We start from the raw sequence: 20,257 nt of genomic DNA, 5'->3' as shown, positions 1-20,257 counted from the left end.
TCTGTGCTTGAAGATTCAAGGGAACGAATCCAAGCAAGTTTTGTGGAACTTTAGGACTTCATATACCCGTACAACTACGGTATTGTGCATTTAAATTCTTTTTGTATTTTTACGGTCTTTGAAGTTAAGTTTTTTATAACTTAATTTTGTGTGTTTGTGTAACTTAATTTTTTATTCGTTAAATTTAGCCCCAACATTTAATATGTCTACACTCGGTGGCGACAGGGACTCAGCCGCCGTTGACTCGACTGAGTTTAAGCCTGATGATGTTCTTTGCGGTCGGGCAGGCCATTCTGGGGAGGGACCCAGTAACGATGAGGCTAAGTCAGTTCGAGAGGCCCGGCATCTTAGAAGGGATATTTTGACTCAAATTGGGAAACTTTCTGTGGCCCTAGGTTCTTTGAATGATAAGCAGGAACTGTTAATTTTTCGATCTAACTTATCTACTTTGGAAGAGGATTTACGGCATTTCCATGATCTTTTGACTAAAATTTTTAACTCTGCAATCTTGGCAGAACTTCGTGATAGGGTAGATCCCGAATTTAACTCGTTAAAAATTAACTTTGAACAAAAAGAAAGTGAGTTCTCAGATAGGTTGGATGCTGACATACATCCTGAGGATAGCGCCTCAAATGTAAGCACTAGGATGTCTAGGAGTTCGCCTCGGATAGTGGCACAAATTAACCTACAGCTAAGACGAGAGGAGCTTCAGATACAAGCCGAAGCGAGAGCTTCTGAGGCTGCCATGAAAGCAAAAGCCATACGAGCTGAGGCCGCAGCGAGAGCTGAGGCCATACGAGCTGAGGCTGCCGCGAGAGCTGAGGCCAAAGCGAGAGCTGCTGAGAGAGCTAAGGCCATACGAACTGAGGCTGCCGTGAAAGCCGAAGCGAGAGCTGCTGAGTTTGCACTCAAAGACGCACAGTTGAGAGCTGAACAACGTAAGGAGGTAGCTTTAGCTGAACATCGATCAGAGGTGGGCTCCCGGCGTAGCTCTAAAAAAGGATCTTCTAGGCATTCCAGAAGTGAACATCAATCACAGTTTAATTTACATAACCTTTTCCAGACGCCTGTTCAATCTGTAAGTGGACCAGTGCAATCCACACGTTTTCAAGCTGTTTCAGGAGGTTTCGGGGCCGCGGCTAAGGGTCTTCCGAAGGCTGTAGAGCCAAAGCCTGCAAATTATAGCCAAACTCCTCCCCCAGAGCGTGCAGGTCACGGGGCCGCCATTAGAAGTAATGCTTTGCCCTTTCAAAGTTTTCTGCGCCGCTAGTTTTTGATCGCCCAGCTACACGTAATTTGGGTGATTGTGAGAGGCGTAACGCGTCTCCTGATTTTAACGTTTGTGAGGATCGTGATCGAGCTGTGCATGTGACTGAGCCCCCTCAGCCCCTTAAGGGATATAGCTTGTCTTCTTCCGATAAATCGAGTTCTCAACAACAGGATTGCTTTTTTGAATACCAAAATAGTAGGACGTTTTTCGATAAGGCGGCCTTGATTGGTTACGATGGTAATAATATGCCATTTATCTTCTTTAAAAATCGTGTTACGGCCTTAATGGCAGCTTTGCCTTTTAAAGGAACTCGTTTAACTTTGTTACAAGCAGCTTGTGTAAGAACAGCTGCGCAAACGATTGCTAATTTGGTTTCTGATACTCCTGGCTTGTCAGAGGAAGACAGGATAGAAATGTCGTTAGATCGCTTGTCCCAGCGTTTTGGGGTTCGTGGAGGTCTTTTCGCCTAACCGGAAATTAGAAAGTATCGCTATGGTAGCAAATTGACTTCGATCTTTTCCAGTGATTTGAAAGAGTTTAAAGATGAATTGTCGCAGTGAAGAATATCTGTGTCTATCCCCTGGCCCATCGAACCGCCGGACAATGTCAGACCTTCCGCTAGTGTCAACGTGGACTTGCCTGCTCGACCGCGCAGACAGGTTAAGAGACCGAATTGACTTATTGAAGATCCGAGTTGGCCTTAACCTGCCTTGTGGAATGTATTAATTTTGGTGTTGTATTTTGTAGTGTCATTGAACTTAAGGGGGAGGTGTTGTAGTATTTGCAATAATATGCTGGAAGCACTGCTTGTTGCAATCAATGTTACGGCCTTAATGGCAGCTTTGCCTTTTAAAGGAACTCGTTTAACTTTGTTACAAGCAGCTTGTGTAAGAACAGCTGCGCAAACGATTGCTAATTTGGTTTCTGATACTCCTGGCTTGTCAGAGGAAGACAGGATAGAAATGTCGTTAGATCGCTTGTCCCAGCGTTTTGGGGTTCGTGGAGGTCTTTTCGCCTAACCGGAAATTAGAAAGTATCGCTATGGTAGCAAATTGACTTCGATCTTTTCCAGTGATTTGAAAGAGTTTAAAGATGAATTGTCGCAGTGTCTGCTTTACGCGCAAGCTTATGGTCAGCGTGACAAATTGGAAGGACGATTTGTTTTGGATTTGGCTAAGCGACTCCCGTTTGACGCTAAGCAGCGTTATCTTGACTTTTTAGGTGATCAGTATGGTGGTACTGATGAGCCTACTTTTCAGAGTTTGTTTGAATTTGTAGTACGGGAGGAAACGCGCAAGTTGACTGATTTTAGCATTATGCTAATGGGCGATTCTGGTGAGTCGCAGCATTTTAAAAAGTTTGGCAAAGGAAAATTGCCTTCTTGTCTGGTTAGGCAGACGTCGGTAAAACCCCATGATAATGTGATTTCAGGGAGTCCGCAGTACTCGACTGCTGTTGGCGCACCGCGCGGTGGTGTGACCAGACGTAGTGACATACCGGCATGTTTTTATTGTTCGTCACGTGGTCAAGTTGAATATCATTTTTTGTCTAATTGTAAAGATTTTTTGCGCTTGACACCTAAAGATAGGAGAGATGTCATTGTGAAAGCTGGCAAATGCTTGAATTGTTTGCGCCAGCATATGGTTAGGGACTGTAATCATGCAAACAACTGTCGTAAGTGTGGCCCTAACAACGATAGGAAACACTATTTTCTTCTGCATGATTTTTATGTGACGTCACGTGATTCTCTGGATTCGATTGGCAAAGATGATGCTGGTGCCAGAGTTCCTGTGCGTAATGTTAAGATTGGAAATGTTAAAGCAGCTTTTAACCGCGTTACTGCTGCTCGTGTTTTGAATCCAATGACTGGCAAATCGAAATTGGTGTATTGTCAGCATGATCCTGGTTCGCAGTTGACTTTTGTTTCGAGTGATTTGGTGTGCAAACTTGGCGTTAAACCGTATGACAAAACGTCGTTTAAAATGGATACTCTGGCTTGTCAGAAACCTATTTGTGCTGACCTTGTTAAACTCAACATTCAGTCGTTAGAGACGAATGAACTGTTTTGTGATATAACTTCGGTGGTTAACCCAGCTTGGGCTGACGATGTTAAAACTTTACCACATAAGCAGGACTTAAGTGGTTTCCATCATTTTCATGACGTGAATATGTTTCATTTGAATGATTGTAGTACTGTAGATGTGCTGATTGGCAACGACAACGCTTATTTGATGTGGGCTAAAGAAGAGCGTGTTGGTGAAAATCGTAGTGAACCGCATGCTTCACTCACTCCTCTCGGTTGGTTGGCTTGTGGTGGTAAGTCACCCTTAGATGAAAGCGTTGCTAATGTGTGCAGAGTGCAGACGTCTTCAGAGTCGGATGTCATCTCTGGCTTTCAGCGTAAAATTGAGTCTCGTAATATGGAAACAGCAGACCTGAACAAAGTCATTCAGGATTTGACTTTGCAAAATGAAACCTGTGAATTGTCTTGCAATGACATTTTGGCTAGAAAACTTGTTGAACCGAATATTGAGTTGAAAGATGGTCGATTTGAAATACCTGTACCGTTGAAGGAAGATATTGATTTACCTAACAATTTTGTGCTGGCGTCAGATAGAGCTGCTGCTTAAGGAAGAAGGCTTTAAAACAACCTGAACTTTGTGATTTCCTTACTAACACCATGAAGGATCTTAAATCTAATGGCTATATTGAGCGTGCTGGTGAACCAGAAAATGTAAAGGTATTTGAATGGTATTTACCATACTTTGTGATGTCACAATTAAAAAAGCGTATTGCTTACGATGGCAAGTCTGAATTTCGAGGAACTTGTGTTAATGATGTAATGTTTTCGGGTCCTGACTTTTTAAACCCTCTGGCAGATCTCTTGGCTAGATTTCGGCTGAGTAGATTTGGTTTCGTGGCCGATATGACCAAGTACTTTTTTCACATTTTGGACTCTTCAATACGTAAGCCCAATTTTATTGAACTGCGTACGTACACAGGCAGTGCCGTTCGGATCGTGAACGAACGCCCTTTGGTACCTTTGAGTGACGACCCTAGGGATTTTACTGTCATCACCCCTGCCTCACTTTTGACCCCATACTTAGATCCATACTGTGCTGTTGGGAAACCACATGATCGTGACCAACTAAGAAGGGATTATCGGTTCAATTTGTCACTTTCTCAGCAGTTTTGGAGCAAATGGATCGACTTTTACTTGCCAGGTCTTCAGGGCCGGGAAAAATGGCTAAAAATGGCGGAGAATTTGAAGCCTGGTCAACTTGTAGTGCTGGGTTCTCTCCAAGACATTGGTAAACGTGGGAAGTATCAACTTGTGAGGGTGCATGAGGTAGTTCCACAAATTAGGAAAGGGAAGCCTGTGGTTCGGAGAGCTAAAGTTGCCGTCTGCAACTATGATGAGAGTACGAGGAAAGTGAAAGTAGACTACATGTTGAGGGATATTTCGTGCCTCGCCCCCGTAAAGAACACCTAAGTGTTAGGGTTTGAGCCTGGTTTTGTCTGCGGTGGCCGACACTTGTCTGATCCCAGAACAGTTGGTTATTATCGCAACCATTGTATATAGTGTCATTTTAGCGGGTACCTATGGTACCAATTTCATGTATCGTCGTGTATTATTCTTATTGTTGTTCATTCTTTGCATGCCCTTTGTATTTACGTATTAACTTAAACGTGAGTGATTCAAACAATTTGTGTATCGTGTGTTTTTATTCATTGGCTCACAATTGTCGTCAATTCTTTTTTAGTTATGCCATGTCAGACTGTCATAACTAGGGGCCGCTATGTTACGGACAATTTTTACCAAATCAAACGTCATATAAAAACCGTTATGGTCTACTTAACCTAGCTGGCACCTTACGTCATGAAAATTGCTAAAAAATGTCCAAATAATGCACCATCGTTCGTAACACCTGATGAAACATCGCATCACTACCTTTCACACCTGTTGAGAATTGCTTCACAATGTTTCACTATGACGTCACAGTTACTGTGTACGTGAGTTTGAGATATTGCAAATTATTCTAGTCATTCGTAAAATAGTTGCTTGAAAGTTGGAGGCATATTTAACTGTTTGCTTAGTGCTTGTCAGTTGGACGAAAATTCCATCTTTTATCCAAGTAATCTGTTCTGTAGTGACAAGTTTTAGTGGTGTACGGCGTTGCATCCCATTTTCGACAGCCAGGTGGCTAATTTTACAGAAATACAGTTTTGAATAGACGTTTCAAAGGAGTGTTTCTTTTTCGGTCATTACATACAGACGAACGGATTCGGGAATCTTATGTTACAATTTTCCCACGAAGAGATTATGGTTTACCGCTGTGACCAGTTCCCAAACTGAGAGAGGAACCTGCTAAAGAATATTGGATGAACACACACAAACACTGAAGGAATCGTAATGAACACTGTAAACAGCTAAAACTGCCAGAGAACACTGAATGCAACAAATTCACATCACAACTGTGATACCTTCAAGAAAACATAAAGATACACTGTATCTAGAAATCAAGTAAGCCACATCGCGCAAAGTCACGAAGAGAAATAGGCAGTACCAGACTCAGCAGGAATATACGATTATAACGGTTGGGTATATTTCACACAAGCATAGTGAGGCGCAAGCTCGATAGATACACTATCCTGTGAATCAGACAAATGGCTTACAATGAATTCAGGTCTACAGTCCTGGACGTGACATAAGATCTTATGGAGTCGTCAATTTGCTTCATCATGCTGCTTGGCATTGCATCGTCACTGCCTTTGTCGTTGCGTGCCATTCCAACAATCCACTAATTTTGATTGCAGATGTTCGAAAAATATGTGTTACATCTGTAGACACCAAGAAGCCTGCATGGAGCAATCGGCCATTGGCTGCATTCTTTGATGCAACAAGCCAGTGCTCCCCATGCTTAACACATGGTGAGAAAAGAGACTGGCTAGGCCTATCATTCAAAAACAATCAAATGCCTAATGAACGGTTAACCGGGAATGTAATACAATGCCTTCAGAACAGAAAAGTTAAAGACAGTGACGATGCAATGCCAAGCAGCATGTTGAAGCAAATTGACGACTCCATAAGATCTTAAGTCACGTCCAGGACTGTAGACCTGAATTCATTGTAATCCATTTGTCTGATTCACAGGATAGTGTATCTATCGAGCTTGCGCCTCGTTATGCCCGTGTGAAATATACCCAACTTTTATAATCGCATATTCCTGCTGAGTTTGGTAACTGCCTATTTCTCTTCATGACTTCGCGCGATGTGGCTTACTTGATTTCTAGATACAGTGTATCTTTATGTTTTCTTGAAGGTATCACAGTTGTGATGTGAATTTGTTGCATTAAGTGTTCGCTAGCAGTTTTAGCTGTTTACAGTGCAGGCCTTAAAACTCGTGTTTTTGTCCGGCAGCCATCGTGGCCTACCGAGAGCTCCTTCTCGGCGGCCAAATCTGCGTGCTTGGAGGCCAAAATACAAAATAACGATAGCACAAGTAAATAGAATTAAACTTGCAACAATGCCAAAATGATCACTTAGTGACTAGTGCTATTGAAGTCTGGGCGTCCTGCTATAGAATCGTTGTAACACGCAATAACTGCTTTATCGGAATTGTAATCCGGTATTGCGGGACCATCTAACGACACTAAATTGTTTCAACTGCATACTGCCTTTCATAAAACCTGACCATTTATACTGTTATGATGTCACCATTGAGGGTGTGAACTGTGAAGTCACTAACCCACAGCGGAAACATTTCTCAACTCTGAAGACACGTGTTTTCCCCTCGGATGTCAACTAACCTTCCCAGACAACAAAATCCGTCATTTTTACATTAATTCTACGTTTGCAGTGGTTAAATCAGGGTAAAAATGACAAATTTTGTTGTCTGGGTAATTCTCCTTTGTAACAACGATTTCCGACAACATTGAATCAACATAAAAACGACAATATTGCCAGCCAATGTAAATTAGCACTTCGGATTAACACTTTGTTAAAATAAAAGCAGAGAATTACAAACAAGAATTATAGCGGGTGATCGCAGCTGGATATTTTCGATACAATACCAAATGTGTCCGCACAATCCACAATCATTCTATTGCAAAATTAAATAATTAGCTGAAGAAATCGGCGGCCAAATTAGCCGACTGAGGAGGTAGCACCGGCGATCATTCAAGCACTACTTAGCGGCCATGTCCGCGATGGCCGCCGGCTGCTTTAAGGCTTGCAGTGTTCATTACGATTCCTTCAGTGTTTGTTTGTGTTTATCCAATATTCTTTAGCAGGTTCCTCTCTCAGTTTGGGAACTGGTCACAGCGGTAAACCATAATCTCTTCGTGGGAAAATTGTAACATAAGATTCCCGAATCCGTTCGTCTGTATGTAATGACCGAAAAAGAAATTCCACGTCGATATTGTTAACGCAAGTTTCTCCACGTGTTAATTTTATTCGTAGGCCTTTATCCATTGTTCGTTCAACCGTTTCGCCACTGTCCAAATTGTTTGCTCCAAGTTGGCAGTGATTGACGTTGTTTTTGCAATGCCATCGCTGTCAACGTGGAACCTTTTTCGCTATAAATACCAGTTCATTTGTAGTGTTGTTCATTCGCAATTCAAAAGTTGTACTAAAGAGAGCTAAATGCTCAAAATCCGGATATACAACAAATTCATGTTGTGTATGAATTGGAATTAAAAGCGAATTGAAGTTCATCTGGTCCAGTGGTTCTCAACGGGGGCGGTACCGCCCCCCAGGGGGCGTTTTGATTTTTCAGGGGGGCGGTATGATTACCTCGGCTTAAGCCTTAAGGGGGGCGTTTTGATTATTAGGAGGCATTCTTTAAACCATCTACCGCCCAGCGTAATGATTTCATCAAAGAGCTTGTATCTTCGTGGTAGCATTTCCTACCTCATACCTGGTGGAAAAGGGATTCAGCTGTGTTGTTCTGTTACATACCAAACAGCGAAACCCACTTGTTATAAGAGGTGATCTTCGAATGCTTCTCATTGGCTTTATACCGGATGTGAAGAAACTGGCACTTTCTCACCAAGCCTAAGGTTCACATTGACTACCAGTAGACCTCTAGCCTACTTTTTCTTCATGCTTGCAAATATATATTTGCTTTTCATGAAATATAGTTACTAGTCTCTACAACCTGTTTCACCCTAGCAGGGGAATCATCAGAAGGTCCTTATATTCTAATAGAAATAGAATTCTATTTGAATAAGGACCTTCTGATGATCCACCTTTTACAGTAGAGTAAAACAGGCTGTAAGGGTTTTAGAGCATGGTTATAGCTTATATTTGATGTAATTCGCTCTGTTTGGCTTTTAGCTTGGCAATGAGCACTTTTTGTAGCATTAATTGTTTTATATTCTTAGTATCTATTGTTTTATATTCGCTTTTTGTCATTAATCGTTATTGTTGGGGGGCGGTACTGATCTGGTCCTTTGTCTCCATTCATAGAATTTGAGCATACGCTGACGACGAGTGTTTGTTTGTGTTCAATTCAATATTCTTTAGCAGGTTCCTCTCTCAGTTTGGGAACTAAATTGGATTAGGCTACTGTATGTTGCTAGTTAACGTTGTTCTTTTAATTTTGTTACTGAGCTGATACATGCATTTCATAAACATACACCTGAATTTGTTTGTATTTTAACTTAAATGCATTCCTGAGCTAAAGATGTTTTCCAGCAGAATGACCCCAATTTGGGATAATTTAGAATAATCACATTTATTTTGATATTTTCCTACAGTTACTTTGTTTACTTATAGTATACACAACACCTTTCAACACAATTTACTCTGCAACTAAACATTTGTTTTTAAAATATGCATGATTAGGCAGTTAGGCAGTTACTATGATTTTTCAAAGTCTCAAATGCCCTGAAAATCATTTTTTGGCTCATAACTATTTTTCTCAACACTTTAAAGAACAGATTCCTCTTAGAGCAGATAGGAACATGTGACTTCTGAGTCTTTAGAGCCAAAAACGAAGTTTATACCTCAAGCGGTTTAGAAGTGATGCAATTTTAAGGAAAATAGGGCTCGGACATTTTCGGGGAGGCGGAGGGACCCCTAAACATTGATATTTTTTGCTCAAATTTTTTTTTGGGTGGTTTTATGTGATTTCCCACCTAGCCAAACCTATTACTTGTATTTTTAAAAATTGACCTCAAAACGCAACGGCCTAATGTAAACCTATCTTCTCTTTCAAACGGTCTAGTGTCCATCGCTGGAAAAGATGATGTCAATTATGAACAAGCGGAGCAAATTGGTCAAAATATCCAAAAAGGTTTAGATGGGGTAGCAATTACTAACGCATCAATCAAACGCAAAGATTGATCAAACCATTAGAATCCTTAATGGAAGTAAACAAAACAAAAAGTGGTGCAAGTGGTATTGGTTCGAAAGTCATGTTCAATAGGATGTTTGCTGTTGCTGAAAGGGAGGAAAGCCTTGAGCAATTTTTCGAATTCGAGTTGACTTCAGAGGCAATGTCGATGTTCAAGGAAGGCATGATGAGAAAGTCTGACAAACCCTCTCTTCAAAAAATTATTTTGCCTGGTGCTTCGTCGCATGCCTTAGAGAAAATCAACAAGCAACTTCTATTATCGACGGTGGGTGCACTAGGCCTACTACATAAAGTTTGCTGGATAAAAGGAATGACGTTTTCGGAAGTTTGAAATTCGTATGTGAACTATATCCAAAACCATTATACCTATGCTGTTGTTGTGTTTGATGTCTATCATGACGAAAGTACTAAAAGTCACGAGCACTTGCGCCGAAATTCCGTTCCACAGAGCACATTTGTAAAACTTGATCCGAGCAATTCACTTCCTTTTACTCAAGATCGCTACACGTTTGTTTCTACCCTTCTGAGACAATCCGAAGTTGAAGTTCACAACTGCTCTGATGATTTTACAATAATATCTACATTGAAAATATCTGATCTACACAATGAATCTTGAAAAACGAAATGCACAAGAATGAAACTGCAAAGCAGAGGAAAAAGGTACATCGCATGGCAGTTAATTACGCGAAGCAAAATGCTCTGATGATGCTGACGGTTCCATTGTAGCGAAATCCCTTGATTATACTTCTCTTCGAAAAGGTCCAGTAAATGTCATTGTTGATGATACTGATGTAGGAGTCATTCCATGTATAATCAACCAATTTTTTTTAAATTTGTAACCACTACTCTTGGAATTTGATAATTTCAATATATGTTATAGACCTTGGAAAATCCTGAAGATTAAAAAAATTTTTTTTTAAATATCTCCAGGCGTTTTCGAGTTATTTAAAGTTGAATTTTTCGCCACACGGTGGCGTTTGGTTGGTGAGCACTGGTCACGCTTCATGATTTTCTTTAATATCTTTATTTCTGAAGGTAGAATAATGGAACAAATGTCGAATCCAGCATTTTTGGGGTCAAGGAATTCATTTAAGCACATAAAAAAATCTATAACACACCTCCTTCATGGAGTAAATTCAGTTTCTTTCATTAATGTCAAAGTTCAAGTTTACGATGCAATTACAAAAATAGCAATCGCATTGGAAACATAATTTTTGCACTTTTGTGTAGCATGGTTCATGTATTTTCATATATCCAAAAATTGGAAACTTGTTTTTTGTGCTTTAAGAATAAAGTTGGTTTTAACAGCAAGCCCCAATTTGATGATATCAAGTTTGAGTCAATTTGATTTTGATGAAATGGCTTAGATATTTTTTTTGCAAGTTGAAAATGATATAAGGGACCAATGAGCAATTCAGCTAGAAATACATGTATTGGATAGACCTACCTGCCTACAGAAAAAAAATATGGTAGCATCTATAGGCCTATAATGGTTATAGCCTCCTCCTTTTAACCAACAATACTCTGTTTAGATTTAGAATAATAATAAAGCATTTATCTGTTATAATATAAATGGAATGTTGCACTATTGGTGTTTTGTTGCAGCAAGACTGTCATAAAACTTTTTACACAGCGAAAATTGAATTGATACCTTTGGGAAGTTTATGTTCTGCAGACCGAGAGTTGCTATTATGGAGAACTGCTTTGAAAGACAAAGCAGAGGAAGTAACTAATTTATGCATGCACCACAAAGAGATCTTTTTGACGTCAAGATTTCAGCACAGGTTCAAAAATTGTTGTGACATTTATAAATCTCACAAGAAGAAAGCCAAAGGTAGCATTTTAATTACACTTGAAATTGCCAAAAAGATGGAAAAACTCTCAATCTGCGTTAAAACTGGATGGCGCGTTTGTGCGACATGCTACAAAAGATTTCAAACAGATTATAATTGTTTGGGTGATTCACAAACAAGTTCAAATCCATCTACAAGTGATTCTGACAGCTTAAATTCCAGCTTTGATTGTGATCCAAAATCGCAGTTTCACCAAGATTTAGCAAAAGAAACGTTAAATAAAACTTTTCTATCTGTTGGCATGTCTCCAGTTGGACCTTCACATAGTCTACCAAAACGACAGCGTATTCTAAAAGCAAAAGATAAAGTATCAAAGGTGGCACGAAAATTAGAAAACTCTTTTGCAACTGTTATTGGCACAGAAGAAGAAAATATTACAATTCATGGAAACACTACCATCACTGCAAAAGAGATCAAGTTGTTGCAGAAAAAAGCAAAAGACCAAGATCTGTTAATGGAACATGTCAAAACAAAGATTGCTGGTGCAAGTTCATATAATGAAAAAGTAATGCTCCTCACACTGAAACCCCAATCATGGTCAATTAAGCAAGCTGCTGCCTATTTTGGTGAATCTGAGTATTTGATTAAACGAGCAATGAAAGAAAAAGAATCTGTTGGGATTTTGTCCAAACCAACTATTCCTGGAAGAAACAAAATATCTGATGACACAAAAGCTGCTGTTTTATCTATGTATGAAAATGATGAATTTACCCGTTTAATGCCTGGAATTAAAGATTACGTAAGTGTTTCCAAAAATGTTCATAAGCAAAAGAGGCTCATTTTGTGCAATTTGAAGGAATTATATGCCACATTTTGTGAAAAAAATCCCGAGCTGAAGATTGGATTCTCAAAGTTTTGTTCACTCCGTCCCAAATGGTGTGTCCCTGTATCATCCAAAGGCAGTCATTCTGTCTGTGTGTGCATCCAACATCAAAATGCAATCCTTCTGGTTGATGCTGCCAACAACAATGAAACATACAAAACATTGATTGACAAAATAGTATGCAGCACGGAGAACAAAATGTGCATGTTGCATCGTTGTGAACAATGTCCTGGGTCTCAAGCACTAGAAGGCTTTTTTCTTGCACAGTATGATGAGGAACTTGATGATGAAGTCCAATGTCAACAATGGAAGTCTACAGACAGGATGGATCTTATCACAGTGTTAATGACGAGACATGAATGGATTCAAGAAATTGTAAGAGTTTTGGATGATCTTACAAAGCATTCATTCATAGCTAAATGCCAATCTACATACTTAAACTCCAGAAAAAGTTCTTTAACAGATGATACTTGTGTGATTTTGCTGGATTTCGCTGAGAATTACACTTTCACAATCCAAGATGAAGTACAAAGCTATCACTGGAACCAGCAGCAATGTACAATCCACCCCGCTGTTGTGTATTATATGCAAGATCACATCTTGATGCAGCAGTCATTCTGCTTTGTTTCAGATGACTTAACACATGACACAGCTTTTGTGCATGGGCTTTTGTACAAACTCACTGCATTGATTCCAAGCTTGTCCAGCACCATTACTAAAGTTGAATATTTCTCGGACGGTTGCGCTGGACAATAGAAAAATTATAAAAATATGCTGCATTTGTGCCATCACAAGTGTGATTTCAACCTGGAAGCGTGTTGGTCCTTTTTTGCAACCAGTCACGGGAAATCTCCATGTGATGGTGTTGGAGGTACTGTTAAACGACTGGTTAAGAGAGCTAGCTTACAAAGACCTACATCTGACCAGATTACAACCACACAAGCATTCTATAAATATTGTTGTGACAACATCAATGGAATTGCATTCGAGTTTTTGCATTCAGAAGATTTACAAAAGGACAGGCTTGCAATGGTATCAAGGTTTTTATTAGGAAGCACAATACCTGGAACACGATCTTTCCACTATTTTCAACCCCTTTCGAAATCTTCAATAGGATACAAGCGAACAAGTGATGATAACAACTTCACAGGCATTCATTACTTTTCACATTGCAACAGAGATGATTTGCAAGTTGCTGTGAATGACTATGTAGCTTGCAACTATGATGGAAAGTGGTGGATGGGATTAATCGACGAAGTCGACAGTGCTCAGTTGGATGCTCAAGTGAAGTTTATGCACCCACCAGGTCCCACAAATACATTTTTTTGGCCATCAAAGGACGATGTATGCTGGGTTCCTTTCCAGCAAATTCTATGCAAAGTTGCTGCACCGATTACAACAACTGGAAGATTGTACAGTATCACTGCAGAAGATTTAAAAACAGTGATGAAAGCCTACACCAATAGAGAATGACAATTCTTTAACTTTGGTATGGTGACATAGGCATTTTATGAACAGTATGTACAATTTTGTACAGTGGTGCAGTATGTACAATTTTGTACAGTTATGTTACTAGGCCTACATATTGACTGGGTAATTTTATATTGTGTTAAGTATTGTCTTGCTTTCATTTTAAGGTATTCTTTTTACATTTAATGTGTGAAAACTGCATAGATGTTAGAGGTGTACCCATTATGCTTTGGGAGGAGGAAAAGCCACTGATATTAAAAAGTTGTGGGGGTTGATAACTTGGTATAAAGCATTTAAATAAGGACCAATCTTGCATGCAAATGATTGTTACAATTTGCTTTGTTACTAGCTTGAGCAATAACTTTTACTGTTGTGTGCCAGATCTTTGGTTGGGTATGATACTAAGGTCAAGAATCAAATTTGGAGTAGGCCAAATTGAAGTTCAAAAAGGAACTCGAATTCACTGTAACCTCTCTCAGAGTGCACCTTTAGCAGGCAGTAATTAATGTTTTTGGTAAATAATGTTTAAACACTGGCAGTTGGTGCCTTGGAATTGCAACCTTGCATATAATGTATGACCAGTTATACAATGTTGTTCAAATCTGCATTTTATATCTTATAAGAATCATAAAAATAGTGATTGCTGTTAAAACTAACTTTACTCCTAAAGCACAAAAAACAAGTTTCCAATTTTTGGATATATGAAAATACATGAACCATGCTACACAAAAGTGCAAAAATTATGTTTCCAATGCAATTGCTATTTTTGTAATTGCATCGTAAACTTGAACTTTGACATTAACGAAAAAAACTTAATTAACTCCATGAAGGAGGTGTGTTATAGATTTTTTATGTGCTTAAACGAATTCCTTGACCCCAAAAATCCTGGATTCGACATTTGTTTCATTATTCTACCTTCAGAAATAAAGATATTAAAGAAAATCATGAAGCGTGACCAGTGCTCACTAACCAAACGCCATCATGTGGCAAAAAATTCAAATTTGAATAACTCGAAAACGCCTGGAGATATTTAAAAAAAAATTTTTTTAATCTTCAGGATTTTCCAAGGTCTATAACATATATTGAAATTATCAAAATCCAAGAGTAGTGGTTACAGGGCCTGGTTGATTATACATGGAATGACTCGTAGTTACTATGTTACTGCATCATTGGAAGACTGACACACATGATGATATTTACTTCGACCAAGGAGCGCTTCAACAAAGCCAGGAGAATCAAAGAAGCCAACCTAAGTATTAAAGATGTTAAAGAATATCTTCTTTTCCTCCATGCATGGTCACTAGGATGCGACACAACGTCATCGATATTTGGAAAAGGGAAAAGAAGTTTGCGAAAATCAGAAACGCTGAAAGAGAATTCTGCAATTATCAGCAATGTCTGGAGTTCCCAAAACGAGGTCGGAGAAGCCTCTATAACTGCATTCACGATCTGATATGGTGGCAATGAAGATGCTAAAAGGCTACCAGGGAATTACGACATCGCCTTATCTCTTATGATAAACGAGTGTTACCCCTGCATTCCTGCAACTGCAATTACTAGATATGTATATACGGTATCGTCCTAAGCTAAAAGGCTTCCAGGGAACTACGACATCGCCTTGTCTCTCATGATGAACGTGTGTTACGGTAGCCTACCCCTGCATTCCTGCAACCACGCGCCCACACAAATGCTGTGGACCATAAAAGCCATTAATTGTGGTATACACATAAGTAATCACAACAAGCTATGCTGAAACTGCTTGCAGCTGTTACACAAATCCCACCACGCCTACACTTTTAAAAAAGTAATTCAGTAACAGTATGTCATATTTACTTGCTTATGCGTGCGTCCAATCTCCTCATCCCACGAAAGGAGGAGGTCTTGTGTCTTCCCCTACTAATTGTTAGCCTACATTTGTCAATTTTTTTTGTGAAGTATCTTACAACCACACACCTGTATATTATTTGTTTGATGTAAGGAGGTCAGTGTAACATCTGTGTTACAGGAATCCTGGTCTCCCTAAGGGGTTTTCCAGAGTCCGTCATTAAGTGACTAACTGCACTAAACACTTTCTTCGCCGTAGCACTATTAGCCCCAACTGACTGGGGGGCTCGCCATTGTGAACCACTATAGATATAGTTTATTATCGCTTTTGATAAATCAAAACAGTTGTTACTTTAAAAAATGTATAAACGATTGGAAATAGTATGTATAAAAAAAACAAACAAATGAAACGGATAAAAAACAAGACTAAAAAACATTTTTAACCTGCCAAGGCAAAACTAACGTCTATTAGTGTTGGCCACACACACACATTTGGTGTGCGGTTTTCAAATACCATGTGCAACAATGCAACAGCCGACTGCTGCAGTGTGTGAGAAAAATACTCCCTAATACCCATTATAAGAGTGCAGATTGGTTGTAAGGTAATAATCAAAAACTTTCAGCAAAAAGTTTGAGAAGTACATAAGAAATTCAACAACTTACACAAAGGGCCCTTTTTTCCCGCCTTTGCTTTCATTTCTGCCAATTTCTTTGCTTCTTCTTTTTGTTTTTCCTTGAATGCTTTATCATCATCATCCATTTCTGTTTGGGCTTTCTTGGGTTGCTTTAATGGTTTCTTTTTACCTCCTACAAAGCAAACACTTCTTTAAAATACACTTTAAAAATATTTGATACATTATTTGACACAGCCAACCAATATTTGTGGAATTTATTTGCACATGTCAAACCTTTACAGTTTTAACCTACCTTTTCCTATTTATTTACATGCTGGTATATCGGTTATTATATGTATACTCTTAATAGCAACGCTTCTTAACCGGTACACCGCAGAAGGTCGTCAAGTGCGCTACAGGAAAATAGAAAAAACATTCAAAAAAATCTGTAATTTATTAATTTTAGAATTAGGGATAGAAAGTATGTGTTCTCTGAATCTGAGGTAATAAAATGGGTAGTTCAGTTTAGTAAATGGTGTGATCTTTTGTTGGCCAGAGCCAATTTTTTTCTCAACCAAAGGTTGTGCTGTGTGTTTTTATCATTTCAAATTATTACAATATAAAGGCTTTAATTCTTATGAATATTTTTGCTTTCTTTTTTTGGTTTATCTCATTGAACATACTTTAACATGTACATTGAAATATTTTAAACATAATGCAACTATGAGGCCTATGTAATATATATAAATTTGCAAGCAATTCAAGAGAATGAATTACTGAAAGGCCTATACCCAAAATTTCCCAAAAAGGTCTATAAGTAGATTTATACCGAAAAAAGTTTGTGTTTGCTTTGCTCGACGTCATATTTTCAAAGGTCTGCAGGTGCAGCCTGAGACAAAAAAAAAAAGCTCAAGAAACACTGTATAATAGCTAATAGGTATAACATTCTTATTCAAATAGAATCATGAATAAAATTCTATGTGAATAAGAACTTTCTGATGAGACCAATAAGCAGTGTAGGCTAAGTTGCAATTTTGTCTGGTTTTGAAAGAAGATATTATGATATAAGCTTTAAAAATTCTTGAAAGAATTCTTTAACTTTTAGACGTGTTTGCAATATCCAAGTTACCAAACTTCATATTTTTAGGCTACCGGTACGCTAGGCAGTCGCGTGTTCATGGCTGGTTGAGCATGTACAGCTTTTATGCTGATGACATAGGCTTAATAGCAATTTGCATCTGCTTTACCATTTTTTGGAGACAAGCCACCACACGTTTCCACTCATGGAGAGAAAATTTACCATTACTTTTCCAGCATACAGGGTCTTTAAAAATAGTTTCAACAACCCGTTTGGAACAAATGTTAGCAATCAGCCAATCATCCTTCGGAAAACAACTTAAATCAAAAAGTTAATTGGTTTGGTGAATGATAGGGATGCAAAATCTATTTTCTGAGGAATGCGTTGCGACTTTTGGACTGAAACGGTGGAGCCTTATCCTGAAATCGCAACGATGGCCCCAAAACTGTTGATTTCCTTTCCAACAACTTACGAATGTGAAAAAGCATTTTTAATATTACTTGCTATCAAAACATAAGCTCGAAACAGGATAAATGTGATGCGTGATGAGAAGGTTGCGTTGTGCAAAACACAATCTAACGTAGAAGAACTGATAACACCAAATCAGGTGCACTCATCTTATGGACAAGTGAATTTGTAATTGCATGTAACAGGTTAATTAACGTTATGGTGCAAATTTACCTTAATTTTATGGCGGACAATGTGTCATTGAAAAAATTGCAAGGGGACCATTACACATATTTTTTGCAAAAGTTTGAAAACCGCTGATCTAAAGCATTGATATTTTTGTTATCATCCATTTTTGATATCATCCATATTTTACAAATAAAATACTTTCTCTTGAAAAAAAAACATGCATTCCTTTAAAGCAGGGGTTCCTAACCTTTTTACGATCTTGTACCACTTCGACGCTCTGTACTGCCAAGCGTACCATTTCTTGCAGAACAACTAATTTGATCAAATCACATTTTATTCAGAAGAATAATATTGGCGTACTAAAATAACACTAAAGCACCAGAACTAAATTTAATGAGATTTTTGTTTACTGTTCACCAATTGGTCGATGTGCAGTGTAAATTTGCTAACAGCGCATCTAAAGTCATTTCTAGGCGCACATAGTCGGTTTCAATTTTTTGACTTGATGTTCATCATGACTGTAAAAGTGTAAATCCCTGTTCGCATTTCCACGTGGAAGGGAAAATCAGTAGCTGTGGAACAACATGGGAAGCTAGCGTTGAATATGAAGAGGCCATACTGAGCCAGAAGTTTATTGGTTAACATTCCTTGTAACTGTTATTGAATATTTCATTACGATCTATTTTTAGCTTGCAACTAGCATTAGTCTATTCAACGCTTTTTGTAGCTTAAGCTAAAAAAGAGTAGATGATATCCATCAAGAGCAATCATTTGACATAAGGGTCATTCCATGTCAAGTGATCCAGAAAAATGGCATTTTGTAACCCACCCTCTCAGATTTCAATGAAAATTCACACACTGATAAAACTTTTCTTCCTGATTTCAAAAAACTAATTGTTTTTTAAATGGGTCAACTAAAACAAAAGTTACGGCCACTTAAAGTTGACTGGTTTTTGTGATCGCTGAAGCGTAAAATCCATTTCGCTTTCACAAGTTTAACTATAGGAAGAGATTTCTCAGCTTGTAAGAAATTGTACTGATTGATATTTTCAGGTATTGTAGGACATATACTTCTTAAGCCTTATCACTCAAAACTAAAGCTCTTGACCATCACCTTTGACCTTTAACCTCATGTTTATTAGTAGCCCCAATTGTGCTCAATCATGCGGAACATAATTTTTGATCATAAATAACTCATGGTGCTCACTAGTTACAATCACATGCAATGTATCATTTTAAAGGTATTTTCAAGGAGAACTGATATCAGAAATAAAATTAATGGCTTATTGAGTATTTCACCTCACAAAGTGAAAACAAAAGCTTGTGTCTGAAAATCAGTACTATTTTTAATTGCAACTGCAGTTTATATGCCAAGTTCCACTAATGATGTTTTGTATGTTTATAATTTAAAATAGGCTCATTAAATATTATAATTGAAGAAGATTGTGCCAAACAAATGCAAAACCACCCTCCACACCTTCAAGACACCCATTTGAATGCCCCAAGCTCCCAATTTCCCTGGACACAACCACCCTATGGACAAATCCCACAAAAGCGACCAAGCTTGTGGCTGTGTGGGGGAGGCCATGGCTTGACCATTAAACAACTTGGAATGGCTCCTCCTCAATGACTTTCAGGGAGAGGAGCCAACAACAAGATTGTGCCAAAAATTTATGTTTTTAAACTAATATGGATCCTGCTACTTAAACATTTTAAGCCATAGATCCATCTGAACAACAATGATAAATTCTAAATTCCAGAACAACATTTTGTCACTTCGGGTACGGTACCTACTCTTTCTTGAACTAATTTTCCACAACAAAACTAACACATCAAAAATACCATACAACAATACACTGAATAATAACATAAGAGTTTACAAATGGTTATCTAAGGGTTAGAATCGGATAATTAGACAGCGAAATAACTAAATATATATAAAGATTAACAAATATGTAAAGAGACTCAGTCAGAACATCTAGCAATAATGCAGGCATTATATATGAAGACACATACTGCACATATGCATATAAGTTGCATGTGTGCATACATACACTACCTGCCATTTATGGTCTGCTATACACATACATATGATGTAACTGACTTGTTTGCTGAACTATACAATATTTTGCTCTGATTATATCATTGAGCACTCTGAATCTACCGTATTGGCAATCATACCAGATATATATATCACAAAGTGAAACAGATTACATTATAGATTCATATTTTATTAAGTTCTCTAGTGTTGGTTTTGTCCTGAGGAGCTCATCAGAAAAGAAGGAGAACTTTATGCTAAAAGGAGAACTTAATTATATGGATCAAGGCT

At 38.4% G+C, this 20,257-nt stretch overlaps 1 protein-coding gene across 1 annotated transcript in view; it reads right to left on the bottom strand.

Annotated features, from left to right (window-relative positions):
* The window catches only part of LOC145765069 (translation machinery-associated protein 7-like), a 56,539-nt gene that overhangs the window by 12,800 nt on the left and 23,482 nt on the right, over positions 1 to 20,257 (bottom strand). Inside the window, exon 2 of the mRNA XM_082576808.1 lies at positions 16,264 to 16,407. Coding sequence (XP_082432934.1) covers positions 16,264 to 16,407 — 144 coding nt within the window. The remainder of the gene's footprint in view (positions 1 to 16,263; positions 16,408 to 20,257) is intronic.

The sequence above is a fragment of the Aplidium turbinatum genome, chromosome 2 (assembly GCF_918807975.1).
Source record: "Aplidium turbinatum chromosome 2, kaAplTurb1.1, whole genome shotgun sequence".
In the NCBI taxonomy this organism is placed as follows: Eukaryota; Metazoa; Chordata; class Ascidiacea; order Aplousobranchia; family Polyclinidae; genus Aplidium; species Aplidium turbinatum.
This window is presented reverse-complemented; position numbering and strand designations above follow the sequence as displayed.